The sequence below is a fragment of the Copidosoma floridanum genome, unplaced genomic scaffold (genome assembly GCF_036245765.1).
Source record: "Copidosoma floridanum isolate Cflo_tuat_1 unplaced genomic scaffold, Cflo_Japanese_pri ptg000019l, whole genome shotgun sequence".
NCBI lineage: Eukaryota > Metazoa > Arthropoda > Insecta > Hymenoptera > Encyrtidae > Copidosoma > Copidosoma floridanum.
Window position 1 is genome coordinate 12,932,004 of NW_028321896.1, and position 19,434 is coordinate 12,951,437.

Sequence of the window (19,434 nt, forward strand, 5' to 3'; positions counted from 1 at the left end):
AAGAGACACAATGTAAGGTCCCTACTGTATCAATAACTACCGATTCGGCAGGATCCTTTTTTATTATACTGCGTATATATATACCTAAAACAGGAGAGGGAGTTGTAGAAGCAGAAAAACATCTTTTTCGACGTCCTGTTGTCACGCGTTAAGCGACTCTTCCAAAATGGTAAAAATTATAATCCTTGATTTTCCAGTGAATCTTTACATTAAAATCTCACAAATTTATGATTAGCGACAATAAATCGCTTCAACAAATACTTGAGTCCATATTTTTGTTAAATTGTGCGAATATTTGATCAAAGTCAGTGATTGTAGAGCAACGAAAGAAGTGGGGTTATGTTAATGTTATTGTGGGGTTTAACGCAAATAAGATAATAAGTGTCTGTCTCTTATTTCCAGTATTATAATTAGTGCAAAATTGTTTCAATGAATGGCTACCTAGTTTTGATTACCCATACACTTTTTCTTTAAATTTAGTTGCTGCCAAACATAGTTTTTTAAGTAGTGCTCTCAAGTGTTGATCATTATTGGCTCCTCGTTAACATTAACAAATACAACAATCGCTTTAGTTTTAAAAATTGTTAAACACTTGAGGAAATTTCTCGAGCTAGACTAATTATTGATTATTTTGATAGGCGAAGCGCACGAAGAAGGTCGGAATCACCGGTAAATATGGAACTCGTTATGGTGCCTCTCTCAGGAAAATGGTCAAGAAAATGGAAATCTCACAACATTCAAAATACACATGCACATTTTGTGGAAAGGTAAAATTATTAAAATTCTTATTTACAATCTTACTGCATGAATTTAGAAAAACGTATGTGGTTGTTTCAACAGTAGCAAATATTTGTATTCCATTCTATTGTAGGAAGCAATGAAAAGGAGTGTCGTTGGAATTTGGTCGTGCAAACGTTGCAAAAGGACGGTCGCTGGTGGTGCCTGGGTATTATCCACAACCACAGCATCAGCTGTAAGGTCAGCCGTGCGTCGATTACGTGAAGTTAAAGACCAGTAAAATTAGTTGAATAAAAATCTATTTAAGTAATTTTAACTTGCTTTTTTCTTTATTTTATATATCTTTTTTTATGAATCTTTTAAACAGTGTTGAAAATTTTTAAAGATATCAAGCAATCGTGAGTAAGAGAATTAAAAATGAGGGAAAAAAATAAAAGTTTTACATATCTGAAGTTCTTATTAAACGCAAATTACTTACTAACGTAAGCCTAAATTAAGGTGCTCGTATTTGACCAAATCTGTTGTTGAAATTTTATTGCCTCAATTTGACTTATTTGAGTATAAATCTGATTACATTTATTTGCACCAAACAATAGAAAGCCATACTTTCTTGAGATTTAATCATAACATTCGGAAAAGGTTACAATAATCGATGTGCTGTTGGAATATGCACACTGAACAAGATAATCACATTCAGGATACTTACAATTGATACAATTGTTAAATCCTCTGCTGAACTAAGTGGTGGTGTATCACCAGCAGTATAAGCAAATAATTTTTTCTCCTAATCAATTTTAAAATAAAAATATTCAACTCTTTAATGAATTTTTTTTTTTAACAACTACTTTAGTGTGCTTGGAATGAACTTGAACAATTTTTAAATGTACAGCATCTAACACATCTTAGTTACTATACTTGAAGAAAAAGTACCAAATAATTATTTAATTCGTCAACCAATCACTTCTTAATTTCTTTATCAACCCCTTGAATCTGACTATTATTTGAAAATATTTTTTCAGTTCACTCTAATAGTTATCATAATTTGAAATTGTTTCAATTTAACTTTTAAAACAAATCAAATAGGTATGTATTTAGAGTATTAATGATTGCCCAAAGAATTTTAGCTTTGTCAGATTAAAACCTTCAGATATTTATGATTATGAGTAAAATAAAATTAACTATTTGTTATCCTTAAAATACAACTATTGAAAAAATAATAGGAAGAAAGTTGGAATACAAAATGTTTACCCTAATTTGAAAAATAAATGTACTCATTTCTTTTAACTGTTGAAAAAAAAAACCATTCTACAATTACTTTAATGTCAAATTAATAAATGTGATATTACATAGGTGTAATACATTTTTGGAAATGCAACTAATGCATCATAATTATGTTACTTTTATCAAAGTTTATAATAAATACTTTAGTGCTACAGATGTGTTTGATGGTTCAACATTGTGAGTCTAAGGAAAATAAAGTGACAAATTTAAATAAGAAATCTTCTTCTTAATGTTAGACATAATTTAAGACATTTGTATACTTGATTTTTTAATAGTGTGCTGTCTTATGTTACAAAAAAATCTTGCTTTTAGTTTTGTATAGTTCTATGATTAGCAAAAATCACACATAAAAAGTGAGCAGAGTTGCAGATTAAAAAAAAAAAAATTGTTTTCACTATCATTTCGCCTTACAGATCGTTCGTGCCAGTCGATACAGGAGTGAGTTATACAAAATATGTTAATTGTAAAATTATCAACCCTTGCTCTTCAACGGCTTCAATTCTAACCTTTTAAAACACTGACACTTGTATAAATTCACATTGTAAAAATTATCGCTCATTACACGTTTTATAAAAACTTTTCAATAACTCACTCTTGCCTACATGATAAAACACACGTTACAATTGAGGGTATGCGAAATTTCATTGAAATATTCTTTTTTATGTATAAAAAACTTTTTTTCTCTTAAGAAATAACAAAGCAAAGAAAAAAAAGGCAGAAAGTACATAAAAACCTTCCCACGCTTCTAAATATAATCTTAATCTTTAGGAGCATAATTTTGAACTCTGTTTGAAAAACATCAGAAGCTGTCTTTCGCCGTCTCATCCTCGACCCGCAGCTCTGGCGGTGGGTTGATACATACTACATCCGGAAGAATCTTCACTTTGGGCGGATGTCCAAAGGTGGGTGCGCACACGCTAAAATCCTTAGTAAGATCACGGATATCCTCATCTTGTTGCGCTATATCACAGTTGCTATTCGTTATATTGACGCTGCTTGCGCTACCACTGTCATCGCTCTCGCTGCCACCACCCACTGTAGTGGAGTTAGCAAACGGCGATGGTGGCACCGACAGTGAGCTGGTGGTGTTTCCTACTGCTAAAGGCGATAAGGCCTGGTTGCAATGGGCCAGGGCTATGAGAGCCTTTTGATTTTCGCGAGCATCTACCAGGAATATGCTCTCTTTGACCTCTTTTGCATTGTACTCATCGATTCTGAAATAGACAAGGATTCAATTTAATGTCGTTGCAGAAGTTCGAAAAGGGATAAAATTCACGTTCATGTTTATTTAATTAAATTTAACTCACTTATCGTAAATGACGGCGTGTAGGCCGAGCTTTTTGAGATGCTGGATTGTATCCTTGTCATTGTTGTCGTCACCCCAGCAGAATATAATAAGCCCTCGGTCCTTGACCAACTTTACCTGACTCGGATCGCGAAGTATGTCCTCCGTGTGCACATTTATCCCGAGAAGGTCAGCGGCAAGCGCATGTCTCATAGCCATTGGTATTGTCTGACACCTCGGATCGTGATACGTTGGATACTTAACGGTCACACCTTGCGTTAAAAATACGACAGGATATTTGTTTTGTTTCAAGCGGATCATAGCACAAATATCTGGGTTGAACGATGAGAAGACGATTTTGCGATCACCACCATGCTCCAGCACGACTTTAAGTATGATGTCCAAGTACAAATTAAGGTCGAAAGGGTGATTAAGTTCAAACGTGCCGTCCTACATTGGGGTGTTGATAATTTATATTAATTAAGATGTTAATTTATGTATCAGACTAATAAAATTTCGATAATAATAAATAATACAATACCTTTAGTTGCATGGTCCACTTTATCTCGATATTGCAGCCAACATGTTGTTCTAATTCTTCAAGTACCGTTTGAAGTGTGGGAAAAGGTTGATGGTCTTCTAGATCTTCGTCAAAAAACTTTGCGGTTTTTTCTCTGGCTTCTTCCAAATGATAGACCTACGAACGGACAATTTATTCAAGTATATGCGTGTGATGTGTACCAACAAAAAAATCAGAGATAAAATTAAAAATATAAAAAAGCCAAAAGGTTTATTGAGACTTTGCGCATACAATTCATTTTGTATTTTGATTGCACGCAATCTTTTATTTTTAAAGTGTTTTGTAAAGCACGCAGAAAATAACAGAAAAACTCAAGACTGGAAAATTGACCGAAATTGTTTTATTCATTTTTTTAAATAAATTTTTTTTCGACACATGCTGCATCATGACGTGTTCGTGAAAAAAGGTAAAAGAAAGAAATAGGAAACGATATTGCGGCTATTCTTGTGGATTTTTGGGCAAAGCTGTTATAAAAAGGTAAAGGCGATATAACTTTCGAATGGTTCTAAATTTTGCTGATACATTGGCATTATCATGTATTTTTGTAAAACTAAGATGGTTTGCTGTATGACAAGAAGTTTGTGAAGGTAAAGGGGCTGAAAGAGGAAATTGGAGAAAAACGAGATGAAACGAAGATATTTATTTGCGGAAGCTACAAGTCGATTTTGATTGTTAATTCAGAGATGAAAAAATTTCTAAAATTTGAAGTACTAGGTGGCCACTGAATTTTCAAAAATGATTACTGTTAATTTTAACTCTTTCAGTTTCAAGGTAAATTTAAATTATTAATACTGAAGCACTCATAAAAACTGTGAAGAAATAATTTATGTGCACCAGTAATAGGTACAATAACAAATTCAAAATCAATTTCACAAGTGCAGAAACATGATGGATCTGGCATTTTTACCGCAAAACTATTCTACTCACACTTGAGTATGAATAATTAATGGAAAAGTTAGTCACGATGGCGATAGACTGAAAGAATTTATAATACTAAATAAATACAAGTACAGTATCTAGTATCGGAATAACTGTACAAGGAAGTTTCACATGTGCATTGTTTTTCGTTAAAAAAATAAAAGGCATTATTAAAAAAAAATATACAATGGACGCATTTATAAAGGTACGGAAAAAAGGTGACCATTCCCCTGACATAAATCCAAACGAAAATATGAATTTATATTAATGCGTGCAGCATGTGAAATGCGATAAATTAGAAATTAGATTATAAAATCTTGATACGTGCAATGGGTTTTGCATGAGATCGCGCAAGTGGTATGAAAGCTCACCAGTTCGTTAACCCCCTGTTGGGATGTATCAAGGTAATACAATACCTGACCCAAGGAGTCCCCGGGATAATTATAATCCTGTTAAATATTGAAATTAAGATCTATTCCGAAAGACAGACTTCGTGGACAATTTGAGTTTGCACCATCCATGTATGAGGTGAGTACTTTGTGTTTTTCTCGATACTCTCAAGGTTTTGAAACGAAAATAATATTGAGTTTTGTGAGAGAAAAAAGAAAGACACAGTAAAGGGACCAAGTTTTTTATCCACAGTTGGAGGGTCATGGGTACCAAAAATCTTGAGATACAAGACTGGTGTAGAATCAGAGTATCAGATCATATTGACTTGTAACTCTATGTCATGGTATTTCTAAGTATTTTAGTACAAATTATACTTAAAAACTGTAATCATTTTGGATAAAGATAGAAAATTTATGTAGTAGCACTTAAATTTATAAGTCATTGATTAGATTAATAGCTTAATTAATTTTTCAATAGTAATTTTAATATTTCATAATTGCACTTCTTCTGTAAATAGTAAAAAACTACAACTTTCAATGAGAATTTGCTATAATCATTTTACTAATGTAATTTTTTTTTTTTTTTTATAATAATAAAATATAAATACCTTTAGTAAATGTAACTGCTGCAAGGTTAGATCCTTCACGGGTATTTCCAGCATATCCATAGCCTCTATTTGCTTTTTGCGTTTCAACGAAATCGATACATAAAAATCGTGGTAGATAACGGGAATCAAGTCCTTGGAAAGTTGTACATCAAACTCAACCATGTCGGCACCGTGGTAAGAAGCAGTCTTCAATGATGCGATTGTGTTTTCTCGAACATTAGCACAACTATGGAACAACAAAGAAATTCATCAATACTTAGAGTTGACATAGGAAATTTTTTATTTATACAGCACATTACTTTTTCATTTCATGTTTAAACGAAGTTCCAAGTCCTCGATGACCGACATCTAATCCAGACCACCTTGCCTCCCAGTGTCTTGCATAAGAAATCCTCATATCCCAGGGAAAGTCAGGAATAGGCTTAATAGTTACATATTCTACAGTTAATTGTCCTATAATAAAGATTGGCCATTAATAAAGATTATTTAATGAAATTTCTTTGATTATAGTTACAAGATAGTTTGATAATTTACCTATAGGTCTATGCTTAGTGCTAGTAATGGGCACTGTCAGAAGCCCAACACTGGCCTGCAAAGTGCTAGGCAAAATATAACTGAAGCCAATGTGAGCAGGCGGCTCACCATCAAATGATCTTAATTGGACGTAGTAGTCCACTAAGTATGCCTGAAAAGAATATTTTATGAAATAAATACAGTTACATACATTGTAAATACATTAACATGAGCAAGTAGTTTAAGTATTGTATAGAATGTAATTTCTACTAATGAAATTGGCTTCTTCAACTCTTAACTACCAAACTAATAAACCATGAACTTTATCTCATGGAATCATAATGAAAAAGTATTAAAAAATCAATATATATGTATATAATAACAATAATACAACGTAGTAGCAACTCCACTCACTTTATTTATTCTTGTTGTAATAAAGAAAAGTTTATAAAAATTAATATTTTTAGCGAGAATACTTTTAAACTGCACGTCTTCAACAACAACCAGTCTACTTGAACCTTTGTTTCAAGTTAGTGTATGACAATTAAATATTTTATGCAGTTTATGATAAAATTTGAACATGAGAAAAAAAAACATTTCATGTATGATTGAATACTTTAAAAATTTAATATTGGTAGCTAAGAGTTAAAATTAACAAAAGCATTCGCCAGACAAAGATATAAATATTGGCAGAGTCCAGCATTTTGGTATCGCAAAAATTTAATAAGTATGGTATAAGGTCGTTGAGTTCCACATTTTTATTTATAAATAAAAGCTGAAAGATAGCAATCATTGTTAGTATAGTTCCAACATCATTAATTCAAGGTATACAAGAACACAATTCGTAAATTGACTGAGGCCTCAAACAGTATTTAAATGCTAATCAAGAATAGGAGAAGAGAAAAGATAAAACTGATACATCAGAGCACTATATTACAAACTTAGTTTTAGTAATAACAAAAACTATAGAAGTTCGAGAAAGAGAGAGAGAAAGAGAGAAAGAGATAATGAGACTTAATTGAAAGTCTATAAATAGGGTCTGCCACTTTATGTTGACAACAATATAGACAGCTTCAAAAAAGCTCAAGACTCTACCAACTATATCGTATTTTCGATCGGCTCAGCTTATAAAAGGCTTAGAGACAAGCTGTGACGTTCCTACATAAACTCATAGCATAAATGACGTGTTAAAAATAAGATCAATGGGTGAAAATGATTAAAAAGAGAGAAAAAAAAAATTATATAAAGATGCATGAGCGTCGCAGACATCGTCACACTTTGTCTCTATACAATGATCCAATCAGAACCAATTAAAATGCCAAATGCTGTTCACTTGCGCTTGCTTGTGAAGCGGCACCCGCAACACCTGCCAATTATTAAACGTTAATTTTTACTTTTTCGTACTTTTTAAGAAATTTTTTATTTTGTTTAATTTCAATATATTCGAATTTTGTATATGCATTTATTTTATGTACATATGTGCATAATTTCTGGCATTGACCGACCGGGCAGCGAGACGGTCTGCACGTGCAGTTCACTGGTCGATTAGAGCTAGAAAATAATAGCCATAAACACTAAGTATAGGATATAGAAAGGACTGATGGGAATCTCACCATTTTCGACGCACACAGATGTATACGAGATGTGACAGCGTTGATATTTGTAACATTTTCTTAGTACTTTTTTTCTTTTTTATTCAAGCGTAGCAAACTGTGTGAGCAGTGCGAGAATTGCATTTTTTAATGATTTATTTTAAATCCCCAAACTGATAGTCAAATATGGTAATGCATTAAAAGTTTTGATCAAATAATTGTCGTAATCTTATTTATCATTTTCAAACGCAGTCTGATCTGAAATGAATATTAATAAAAAAAATATGTGCACTAGCATACTTGTCAATTCACCGACTTAAAATGAATGATTGAAAAATACACGGTTTTCCCTCCATTCACACAGCCTTGCCCACTTAGGGATAAACTGGAGGTCTAGGACCCTTGTAAACATGAGCTACTGATCTCGATTTTAATTCTTAAACCGTAACTAAAAAAGCAAAATTTTTATGTTGTTTTAAGACCCACGTTTTCTCTTTCTCTCTCTTTCTCTCCAAACAATCTTTTTTTCATGCCAATACGAGGCATTTCGTAAAAGAATTTTCTCCTTACTCTTTTCACTAAAAATGGTTTAAAACTGATAGTTTACGAGAGCCTAGACACAGAGGGATAGGAGCAAACAGGGCACTTTCAATCAAATCCATTATATCTCCATGTGATGTGACACAAATCAATGTTTAGCATCAAGTACGTCTGAGATCATGTTCTTGATTTTTTTTTTTTTTTAATTCAAAGGCTCTCTTAGCTTTCATGTCTCCAACTGGCCATTATACTTGGCAGCAGGCATCATATTAGCTGATCTCCACTCTGAGGCAACAAGCTGCTGGACAAGTTTAATCATTTTTAACGAAGTTGAATAGAAAAAATCATTTAGTTAGTTTTTTTGTTTTGTTCTTAAGAAGACGTGGCCAGCCTACTCGTGGTCTACTGAAAACTCACATGATATGATATAGTCAATGCGTGCGCTTTTAAGCGTATACTGTTTCTTTCCTAACACACTGGTCCTGATTGTTGTTTGCTTAGTTGTACTAATTCAATAAAAAAACGTGAATCATTTAGATGAAAATAAAGTAAAATATAAACTCTAAAAAGACTTTTCAATTTGATTTAGAAAATGGGAGAAACAAACAACATTCTGAGATAAATCGCTTGTTAATTCACCATACACCAAATGATTTTTTCGAATTTCAAACGTTACTCTACTTACAACAGTTTCAGGATATTGAACAGCTACGTTGAAAATGACAAATTCATCATCGCTGTAAGCTCGGCCAAATTGATCTTGAAATTTGAAAAGGGCCTCTTCGTCGTTCATGACCTTTAAAAAAAAATGGAATACTTTTAAAACATCTACTTAAACTATGGTTAAATAGGCTCAACTACACAAGAAGTCGGAACTTACCGCTATTTCTGTAATACTGAATGCTGGTTGATCCACAATATCCTGTGTGTCCATAGAAAGACTATCATCTATACATTCTCCTCCAAACTGTTGCAACTCTAATGAACTATGCCTAACTAAATTTACTGGAGTCATCTGGAATAAAAATTCATTTATATAAATTTTGTTAAGATAATCAATAAAAAACAGAAACTGTAGTCAACCTTAATTTGAACTTTTTTATTCTGCAGCCTATTTTTCCACAATTTTATGGGATTATTGAAAATTTTAAACTGAATAACTGTCTCATCTGTAAGCCATCCTCTTTCGGTTTTAAAATACCCATTGAAATAACCAAATTTTTCAGGATCAGGTATAGAATCTTTAATGCAGTTACTTGGTGCTAAAATTATTTAAATTACGTATTAATACAAGGACATGCTTCAAAATAAATTCTGTAGTCATATATTCACATACTGATTTTTTTAATAAGCCTAGGTGTCATGTGAGTTTCCCATTGCCTTATTATTAGAGTTTTGGCTAAAGTTTTGATGCAATTAGATTCACAAACTACAGCAATGAAGAAACGATACTCTACATCTGCATCGGCGGGCAATGCCACCTTTTGTGAATAGATTCTACCTTCGCTGAAATGTCAATACAAAGAAAATAATAAATTTATTCTTGTCTGAAATTTTATGCTTCTCGAAATAATCTTATTTACTCGTGAGATTCAGCGGCACTATCTACTCCTTCGGATCCATTATTAAGATTGGCATAGAACTCCGTGTAATCCGAGCTGTTATCATGATGCTGAGGCGACTCGTTACCATTGCTTTCACATGTTAACGGGATAGCCTGATTGTGGTTCCAGGCACCGAGTTCAGGCAAGTTGCCTACCACAAACACAACTGCATTTTTTTCCAGACGAGATACCTATTAATGATTCATGATTTATCATAAATTAAAAATATGCAAGGGAAATATGTGCTTCGTTATTGAATATTTAAAATAATCAATAAAAATAGTTAAAAAGCAGGCTGGTTTTACAAAAAAAAAAAAAAAAAAAAAAAAAAAAAAAAAAAAAAAAAAAAAAAAAAAACAAATTAAATCAAATCAAATACAGCACCAAATATAAAAAAATACTATTTATTATAATAGAAAATGTTTGTTTAGTTGTATAAAATTTTACTGCACGCCATGTACAGCAAGCACCTGTCTTTATTGATTGTTTTTAAAACAATGAAAAAAAAAAAAATGAATAAATGATACTTGTCATACCTGCACTCTGAACATCCAATCTCTCTTAGAGGCCCTCATTTTGTTGACTTTGTGAATCTTTTAAAGATGGAACAGCTGCTAGCCAATTAACTGTTGGTTAATATCTGTTTAATGTAACTTCTAAAAAATTATTTATAAAACGTCTTTAACACACATTAGCACGTGTATACATATAGCGCAACAATCTACATGCATCAGACACTAGGTATACACAATATGGATTTGGGTAAGTATCACTTTCTGTGCTACAAAACACACTGTTTAATCAGTGTCAATGCAATAGCATAATTTTCTTTCTCTCCGATAATAAAATTGTTGCGTTTCAAATTCATCAACTAAACAGCATGACAAACAAAGATTGTATAATATCAAGTGCATGCGCGCATGAATCATGGCAGTATTGCAGAGGGGAATGGAATGGGAGAGAAAAATATTAACAAATGACGCAACCAAACCAAATACGTATGCAGCAGCTGACACCGAGTCTCAGATATGCAGACAATCAACCAGACTTGGGTTCTGATTTTATTTTTCAGTCTGGCTTGAGTGTCTCGGCTTGTCTTTTATCGATTGTTACCGAACAAAAGAGCTGTTTATAATATATATTCGAGTTAAATAAACATATGTCGTTGCTGCTACTATACTACTACCATTGTCGTCACTTTCAACGTCTGCATCCATATTTAACAATATTTCTATACGAATTAATTTTAAAAAAAGAAAAAAATTTTATCGAACACGACACAGCGGCATTCAAATTAAATTTCGAAGCTTGTATCACTAGTAGTGATTGCCTATTTTGATCTACTGCTGCATGCATGTAACAAAAATACTAGCAAATTTGGACATTTTTTTTCGGGGGTAGCATCTTAAATGTTACGAGCAGCTTCTACGCCGCGATAATTTTATACATTCGATATGTGTATATATTAAGATGTTTAATCATCACGAGGGGAAGGTTAAAACCGAGGCGAGAAATAATGTGTTGAAGCGAGAGAGACAAGAGGTCAGATGAAGTACATGGAGTGTTTACTGTCTGCTCTACTCAGTCTACTCTTTTCACGTGATTAGTTGAACATCTTTGGTTCTTTTATTATTTTACTCATTAATTTGTTTATTCAAATGTTTGAGCTCGAAGTCGGGAACTTGATTAGTTTGTTGAGCTTAAAAATACGGAAGGAAGATGCGCAATAATGCACATTTTTTTGGAGTCAGATCTGTTTTTAAGAGCTTTATTTCTGAATTTTATTACAACAGTGTATCTTTAATTACAAATAAAAATTCTACTATAATAAATGATAAAGAAAAAAAATGATCAAAATATGATATAGAATGAATGTACAAGTACTAGGAAAAGTGTCGTGACTAGAGAAAGAGTGTAAGCAAGTCTTGAAACCGATTATGATTTAGAATCAGACGACATAAACTACGTAAACATCAATAAAAAAAGTGCGAGAAATAAGTTAATTTTTTAGATTCACTCAGTGAATGTAAATAACACATCTATCTATGTTATTCTACACCACATCTGAGCAGTACAGACAACTACAACAGCATAAAATCATAAACACGGCGTGTAGGTATCAATGAAGGACAGTTCTGCGCAATGGCTTGCATCATCATTTTCTCAAACAGATTCGCGAATCACGACTTTTGCTGAGTAAACTACTTATACCTAGTAAGCATGAAAATCATAAGACTATATTGGTAGGTACGGTTGCAATGGTAGCATTCGATACTTGTAATACTTTATGTTATGCTCCAATATATGTGGGTAAGCAATTATTGGCATGCAAGATGGGGGAAAGATGAACAGTTGACAAACTCACGTGTTTAGTACTTATGGATCAAATCACCCCCTTGGCGGCGGTAACTCCTATACCTGGTTACGCAAGGCTTGTCCTGTAGCAGCTGTAACTCTGCGACTACGACGAAGACGCTGTCCTCCCTCTTTCTCCTCCTGATGATGTTGTTGTTGATAAAGCCGAAGTTGTTGGCGGCTCTCTGGGGCACCCTAAGATCGTTATCGGGCCTCGTGGAGGAGCTCGGGGGTAAGCGAGTGCTATTTGACAGGTAGACGAACGAGCTTCGGCGGCGCGTCCTCGTTAATCGCTAGCCTCAACCTCATCATCGTCGCTGGCTCTCAGAGCTCTTTCTCTAGCTTTCTCTTCTCAAAGTCTGCGCACCTCTCCTCACCGCCACTCTTTACTCGCTGAGTTTGCACTACTCAGGTCTCTTGGTATAAGTCAAACAATGACGTTGAATATTTTTTCTTGTCTCGTCTCGAGGTGCGTTGAGTCTCCAGAGCTATATCTTAACTGTGACTACAGCAGTAATTCACTGACGACGACGACACAACAACTGAACAACCTTCTTCTTCGTCTTCCGCAACAATCCGCACAGTTTCGCTTCGCACAAACGGAACGAACAGGTATACCTATATAGACACTCTTACAAGTATAACGGGCGCGAAAAGCGAGCGAGCCGACTAGCACAAATTTACACTCACTTTTCTCCCTCCCGAGAGAGTTGCGAATTTGCGAAGGAAATTAACTTACTGATTTTAATATGGCCGGCGAACTGTATATCCTACGAAATGTACGATTGCGGTACTTAAGTTAAATTCTAACGAGAAGCAAGCTGCACTGTGCAGTGATGTGTGCAGCCGTTATCCTCCGTTATTTTTGTAGTATTTTATAAAAATGTGTACGTCGACGAGAAAACTATGTGAGAATAATAATATATCACTTAATGTGACTTCGTCTTCCTCAACTGTCGTCTGTCACATCTTGTGTCATATGTGTCATATATATCACGACCGTGAGACCGTCTGCCCGTCTGCTCAAATTGGCGCTTGCGCACTACGCCTCTCTCGAGTCTCTCTCTCAGTCTCTCTCTGGTCTCTCAGTTCTCTCTCTCTCTCTCTCTCTTATGGTGTGTGCATCCAGTGCATCATGTATTACTAATATTACTATTCCCCCATCACTGTGTGTATACGTGTGAAAACGCTGATCTGTTATACGTTCGAATTGTCATTGTCAATTAAATAAGCATTAATAATATCACGTTAATATTTTGGTTTATGTACAATGACCAACACTAAGCGGATTCATGTAACAAACTTGTTCGCCTGGCAACAGTTTGTTATGACTATTCTTGTGGTGATGAGTAAACCAGGTGGGTAAGTGTATAAGTCAGAGTTCCATTTGAGTTTAAAAAAATTGCAAGTGCCTTGAAATATAATAATAATAAACTTTAAACCTTGAGGGCTTGAGTAGGTGGGAAATTTAATATTTCCTAATTTCAATAACATTGTACAAAATGAGCTTTTTTTTAGCAAACTCATCTCAAGATGTGGGTCAAACTTTCACACAGAAAAAGTTGAAAAATACCTTTTTTTTATCATTAAATGAATAATAATTATAATTTTAAAAAAGTTGATACTATTTTCACAAAAAAATTTAAAATCCTTCAAATAAAAAAAATTATACGTGTATTAGTAATATATATCATTTTTACCCAAAATACTAATGTGTTCTGATCGTAAGGAGGTGTATTTTACCTACATGTATTAATCCCTGGTAAAAAATTAAAAGAACTTTAAATAATTACAAAAGTTAATGAATTAGCTTTCCAACACTTGTGGATAAATTACAAAGCTGATAATGGTTCGTACCTATATATATATAAGTATACCTACCTATCATACTATGCCATCGCCTGTTTACGTTTAATTATATTTTGTTCATTCAGAGGTCTCGTTACATACATAATATAATATATTGTACTCCATATCTACGCTCCGCATATGAATGTGCGCTTATGATTATACACCAGCGGCTCCAGGAACTCAATCGATATCGCAAAAATATCGGTATGTATATGTGTATTTACGCAAGTCGAAGTAATTTTTTCAATTGCAGCTTAATAATGTTATTACTCCTAGAGCCATGGGTAAGCTCATCATTTGAAATGGCTTTACATACGTGTACAGTGTACTTGATCTTGATTATTGTCCCAGCGCGTACATTACAAATGACATATACATTTGCTTTGTGGTATTTTCATTATAACTATATAACTTTTTTACATCGTTTGACTCAAAAAATGTTTTTCAATAATTTTTACTTATTTAATACTAAAAATATACAGACTTACATCATAAAAACATATAATGCGAGTATCGTGTAAACGCTTATCAAAACAAAATTTAAATACTTTCAAGTACTATGCATTTCTTTTTAATGATAGAGTTTACACTTGAAGTTTTATAAACTTAAGTTTATGTAAATACTGAAAATGTGAAAAAAAAACATGTTTGTTTTAATATTGATGACTGTTAGTATTATGTATTCAGTTTTTGCTTCATAGTCGTATGAGGTGATGCGTGTCAACGCCGCAAGGGTAATTTCATGTTTACCGGAAGTTTTATCAATATATTATTTTGTAAATTAACATTTAAGTATTTCTGTCACGGTTACGCGCCAAAGTCGGCCGTATTTTGAAAAAAAATGTTTCAGTCGTTACGAATTACAACCATCCCACGATTCCATTTGCAGTTTAATTTATGATACATTCATTTTATCGGCACACTAACCAACCACTCTTATTTACAACAAAGTGCTCAGTTGTTATACGTACCATAATTTAAAAAATACTAATAAATATTCATTCATCAGCTAATCAGTCGGAAACAGTCACTACGTAAACGAAATAACCCTTGCGTGATTCAACTTCTATGAATCTTTTTTGTGAATATAATCTATACACACGTATACTCCTTATCGTGTTTTCGAAACTTATCCCATATGTGACGAAATAATAATATGCTTTTTCCAATGACGTGGTCTTCGATATAATAATCATCAAATGTACACGATTACGATTTGGTAGTATTTTTTTGAAAAACCCATCGCTAGATCAATATTTAATTGGCAGTATTTTGGTGAAAACAAAAAAAAAGAGAAATTTTCAACCTATCCCCGCTTTCTTCACTTCCCTTGATTTTTCTTCTTTTTTTTTCTTGACGAGATTTAAATTGACACGCCAATCAATAAAATCATACAATGGGTTACATAGTATATTACAATACGATACAGATTTGATATACCTATGTAGGTATACGTTATGTGAAATAAGATCGTTACGTGTATTCAAGATAAAGTCAACGAGCAATGACCACGTAGAGGTAAGTACCAAAGCCTGAACGTGTATTTTATTATTCACAATATAGTTGTAGAGGTACATAGTAAATAATATAGGAGACGAGAGCAGAAAGAGTTTAATGCGTGACGTAGTGCACGCTTATAAATATATGTTAGCACTTGACCGTGACCTCCACCTTGTAATATACATGATCGGCGTAGACATTGTCCATTTCTTTCAACAAATTTTTTATTCGCACCTCATGTTTTTTACATATATTTTTATTGTTTATGTGCGTACATACGTGGACCTTACGTCATGCATTCCAATGGTATGATTATATATGTATACGTACACTTTGGTAGTTGGCGCGAATTACAGATTTTTTCATTTTGACAAAGTGCCATAAATAAACAAAAGTCCACTCATAAAGTCCTAGGTATCTAGTCCTCTCACTCTCTGTATTTCTTGGTCATGTTTATACATCCGTGTATTTTCGAGAGGGGGGCAGCTCTTTGTACGCGACGAATCTTCCGTGGTGTTTATTTTAGCTTTTCTCGCGCGACTGCTTCATTTGTGCCATTCGCGTAAAATTCCTTTGTGCGCCCACATTTAATTTGTTCCTTACATTCACCTATACTATACATTTGAGAGAGAAAAATCATCGTTTTTTTGACGATGACTCACATATATATGCACACACAAGCAAATGACATTTATTTCATACTACCTATTCGTATAATTAAAAAAACAATATAGTTATGAGCAGAAAAGAGATATTCTTACATGTGGCTTCTAGTTGCGTGTAAACGGGCCCAGGAAACTATGCGAGCACTTGTAACGTAAAAGTTTTATCTTTTACAATACGTATACGAAAATTTGTCTACTCTAAGAAAGATAGTTCATGTAACGGTGCGTAATAATATAAACGATGTGCATACTTTTCTTAGCTATTTATTGTTACAGATATTAAGATGTTGATATTGGTAATAATTAAGGAGTATAGGTAAAAAACGATTAACGTGTACGTGTACTTTATATTTGCTGTAGAGTGGCTCGAAATTTAGATGATGTTTTTTCTACTATACGCGTAGGCCCTCAGAAAGTCATGCAGTTTGTGTAATAATTACAATAAATTTAAAGCAAGTAAATTTCTGTTGTATTTTATTTTTAAACGCGGAGTCATACTTTGGTTTCTTGTTTGTGAAAAAAAAAAAAAAAAAAAAAATGTTCATTCTGCCCCAGGTAAACATTTCTAATGTAATTTTTCATGCATGGTTTAATTCATAAGTTTAAATCAATGGTCCGAATTTAATTTTCAAGCCAATATCAGCGAAAAACTTGATCGTGAGTGTTACATTTTGTTCGAAACGCAAAAAAGAGTAGAAGCAAACTAACAAAAACTATAATTGAGTAGACGCTTGTAAAATATGTTGAAGAAACATTACACACAAAGTTAATGATCAATCGATGTCGAGGAAAAAGTTTCCACAAATTTTTTAAAACTATAGTCTGCTTGCGAACTACAAATAAAAAAAAAAAATTTCTCTACAAAATATATAATACCAATATTCGCGTGAATGAACCATATTATATAACTATGTACAAATGTGTATATTTTTATTTACCGCCTCGCAGTGATCGTTTAAAATTTCCTACAGTTCACAAAAGTGACCTCCCAAAAGTCGCGCGAGCCAAACAAATTGACGGCTCGTTATTTCAATTTCAACTGGAATAGAAAATAATAATAGTAAAAAAAAAAAATAACAGCTCGTTTCTCAGAGTAACTGTTTACACAATGAAGCGAAATTATTTTTATTTTCGCTTTTTCTAAATAGCATAAGCTATACTTTCAAATAGTCCGGAAACAATAATTTGGCCAAATTTAGCTCGCAAAGAGCCCGCGAAGCATGAAAAACAACATTTACAAAAATAATAACTTATACGCAGTGGCATAGATGATGTAGCAAAAGTTTGACGCTTCGAACTTAGCATTTAATAAAATATTATTTTCAATTAACTTATATTTTTTTACTCATAAGAAAATATTTAACGGAATGAGGGTAAAGAAATTTTCTTTGATTCAAAGAATTGGGTCGCTCAGTGATACCTGCGTGTGTTTATAATACGTGCATGTTTTAGCGGAGAATTTCATCGGGTGGCGGTATATCGACGGGCGAGATTCGCGCATATTCGTACATACATCACCTCCTCTCGTTTTGCTCGTGATGCATATAGGTACAACTACATGTATATATATTTGCTGTACGTATGGTATCGCATGTCACCTCGACGCCAGTTTTTTGCCTTTGCTGTGAACACACCCACACATACATTTATACCTACATAAAATACTCATGCATGTATATTATACATTATGTATATCCGCATGCATACAATACGCGTGTGTATTGACATTAACGCGCGTGAGACGAGAAATCGATTTTACCGATTTTATCGAACATGCAGCATATCAGAGGGAAAAAGAAAATACGGCTGACGGATTTTAACGTACATACATGAAAATATTCAGGCATAATACACGTAACGCGAGGGAAAGAGTTAAAAGGGGCTGTGCGCACTTAATATGCCTCATTTATTGCAGATATTGTTACACGATACCACGGCGATGAATAAATGGATTTTAATTACTGGGATATTGAGAACATTTTTTATTCGCTTCGTTTTTTTATACATAAGTATATGCAGGTTTCATACGGCATGTAGGTGCTCGAGCGTTGGGGTAAAGTGGAAAAAAAAAATTAAGAATCGGTATTGCATGATCATCGTGTGCTTGAAAGTTCAACAATGCGCGCCGATCGAATTTTTTTTTTTAATTAATAAAGAAAAAAAAAAAAATAGAATAAAGAATAAATTTGAAGTACATAATTGCAGTATATATACATGTGTGTGGATATTCGTTTAAACTAAATGGAAATTTTGAGAGCTGTACTTGCTACCTGAAGTAATAATGATAAAACTAATCCTAAAACGTTACTGCAAGCTCTTTTGAGCCAATATTGTAAATGATAACATCAACACCATCGACAATAAAAACAATACCCTCGAAGGAGAAACTAAACAATGGACCGTGAACTTAATTTTCATCTCTCACTCATTATCACCAGAGCTTTTCTTTAAAGTTTAGCTTTTTGAAAAAAAAAAAAAAAATTCTAACTTGCACATCAGCGTAGTTTAAAAAACCAGCGATTCATCGAGCTCCAGGTTATAATTTACAATGGGTATCCAAGTGAACTCGATTGAAAACAAAAGGTAGGCCATTGATCGTTCGTTGAAAAAAAAAGAAAAAAAAAAAAAAAAAAAAATCCAGTCCCAAGATAAGTAGAAAAACAAAAGCTCACGCATCACACGATCCCGTCCGAAGATTCGAAAGCTCCGTAGACGGTACAGAGTAACAACACACAGCCGCGTAAGCAATAAATTTGCTTCAAGGACGCCTCTCTCCCGTACCCCGTCCCTTTCGCGCGAGTGTGATTTAATAAAGCTCACACAAGCTACATGTATAGGTATAATGTACTCACGCTATACTCGCATCCGAGACGTCGAAGCGTCGTTGGCGCGAGAATTATGGAAGCTCATAACGCGCGCGCCACAGCTTGTACGTATTCGAGTATATACCCACTGCTCCCTAGTATGTTTACGGAACGTATAGCTTCTTGTTGCCGTTACAGTTGCTTCGGTAAT

The 19,434-nt window shown here is 33.6% G+C and overlaps 2 protein-coding genes across 7 annotated transcripts; one reads left to right on the forward strand and one right to left on the reverse strand.

The window, feature by feature from the left end:
* The first annotated feature begins 98 nt into the window (after positions 1 to 98).
* Positions 99 to 1,049, forward strand: RpL37A (ribosomal protein L37A). The gene is made up of 3 exons (XM_014360371.2): positions 99 to 169; positions 639 to 767; positions 872 to 1,049. The coding sequence occupies exons 1-3, from the start codon at positions 167 to 169 to the stop codon at positions 1,016 to 1,018; spliced, it is 279 nt and encodes a 92-aa protein (XP_014215857.1). The 5' UTR covers positions 99 to 166; the 3' UTR covers positions 1,019 to 1,049.
* Positions 1,050 to 2,239: 1,190 nt separating this feature from the next.
* On the reverse strand, positions 2,240 to 13,366 carry LOC106644678 (glycerophosphocholine phosphodiesterase GPCPD1). 6 transcript variants are annotated; one of them, XM_014360323.2, is made up of 14 exons: positions 12,467 to 13,366; positions 10,585 to 10,674; positions 10,028 to 10,239; positions 9,781 to 9,950; positions 9,528 to 9,706; positions 9,325 to 9,459; positions 9,130 to 9,240; positions 6,334 to 6,484; positions 6,099 to 6,252; positions 5,800 to 6,025; positions 5,174 to 5,251; positions 3,846 to 4,001; positions 3,327 to 3,754; positions 2,240 to 3,233 (listed from the first exon to the last, which is right to left on the reverse strand). In XM_014360323.2, exons 2-14 carry the CDS (start codon positions 10,621 to 10,623, stop codon positions 2,819 to 2,821), a joined length of 2,454 nt encoding a protein of 817 aa, XP_014215809.2. In that variant the 5' UTR covers positions 10,624 to 10,674; positions 12,467 to 13,366; the 3' UTR covers positions 2,240 to 2,818. The 6 variants fall into 6 exon arrangements, with proteins under 6 accessions (XP_014215809.2, XP_014215825.2, XP_014215793.2 ...); XM_014360339.2 differs by having other exon boundaries at positions 10,585 to 10,659; positions 12,414 to 13,366; XM_014360307.2 differs by having other exon boundaries at positions 12,414 to 13,366.
* Between the last annotated feature and the right edge of the window lie 6,068 nt (positions 13,367 to 19,434).

Excerpts from the sequence above, each read along its gene's own strand:
- RpL37A (XM_014360371.2), top strand. Across the intron at positions 768-871 it reads CATGCACATTTTGTGGAAAG|GAAGCAATGAAAAGGAGTGT; the intron begins GTAAAATTATTA and ends ATTCTATTGTAG.
- LOC106644678 (XM_014360323.2), bottom strand. The coding sequence starts at position 10,623 with ATGAGGGCCTCTAAGAGAGATTGGATGTTCAGAGTGCAG. Across the intron at positions 6,485-9,129 it reads TTCAATATCCTGAAACTGTT|GCATACTTAGTGGACTACTA; the intron begins GTAAGTAGAGTA and ends TATTCTTTTCAG. Across the intron at positions 6,253-6,333 it reads CACTAAGCATAGACCTATAG|GACAATTAACTGTAGAATAT; the intron begins GTAAATTATCAA and ends TCTTTATTATAG.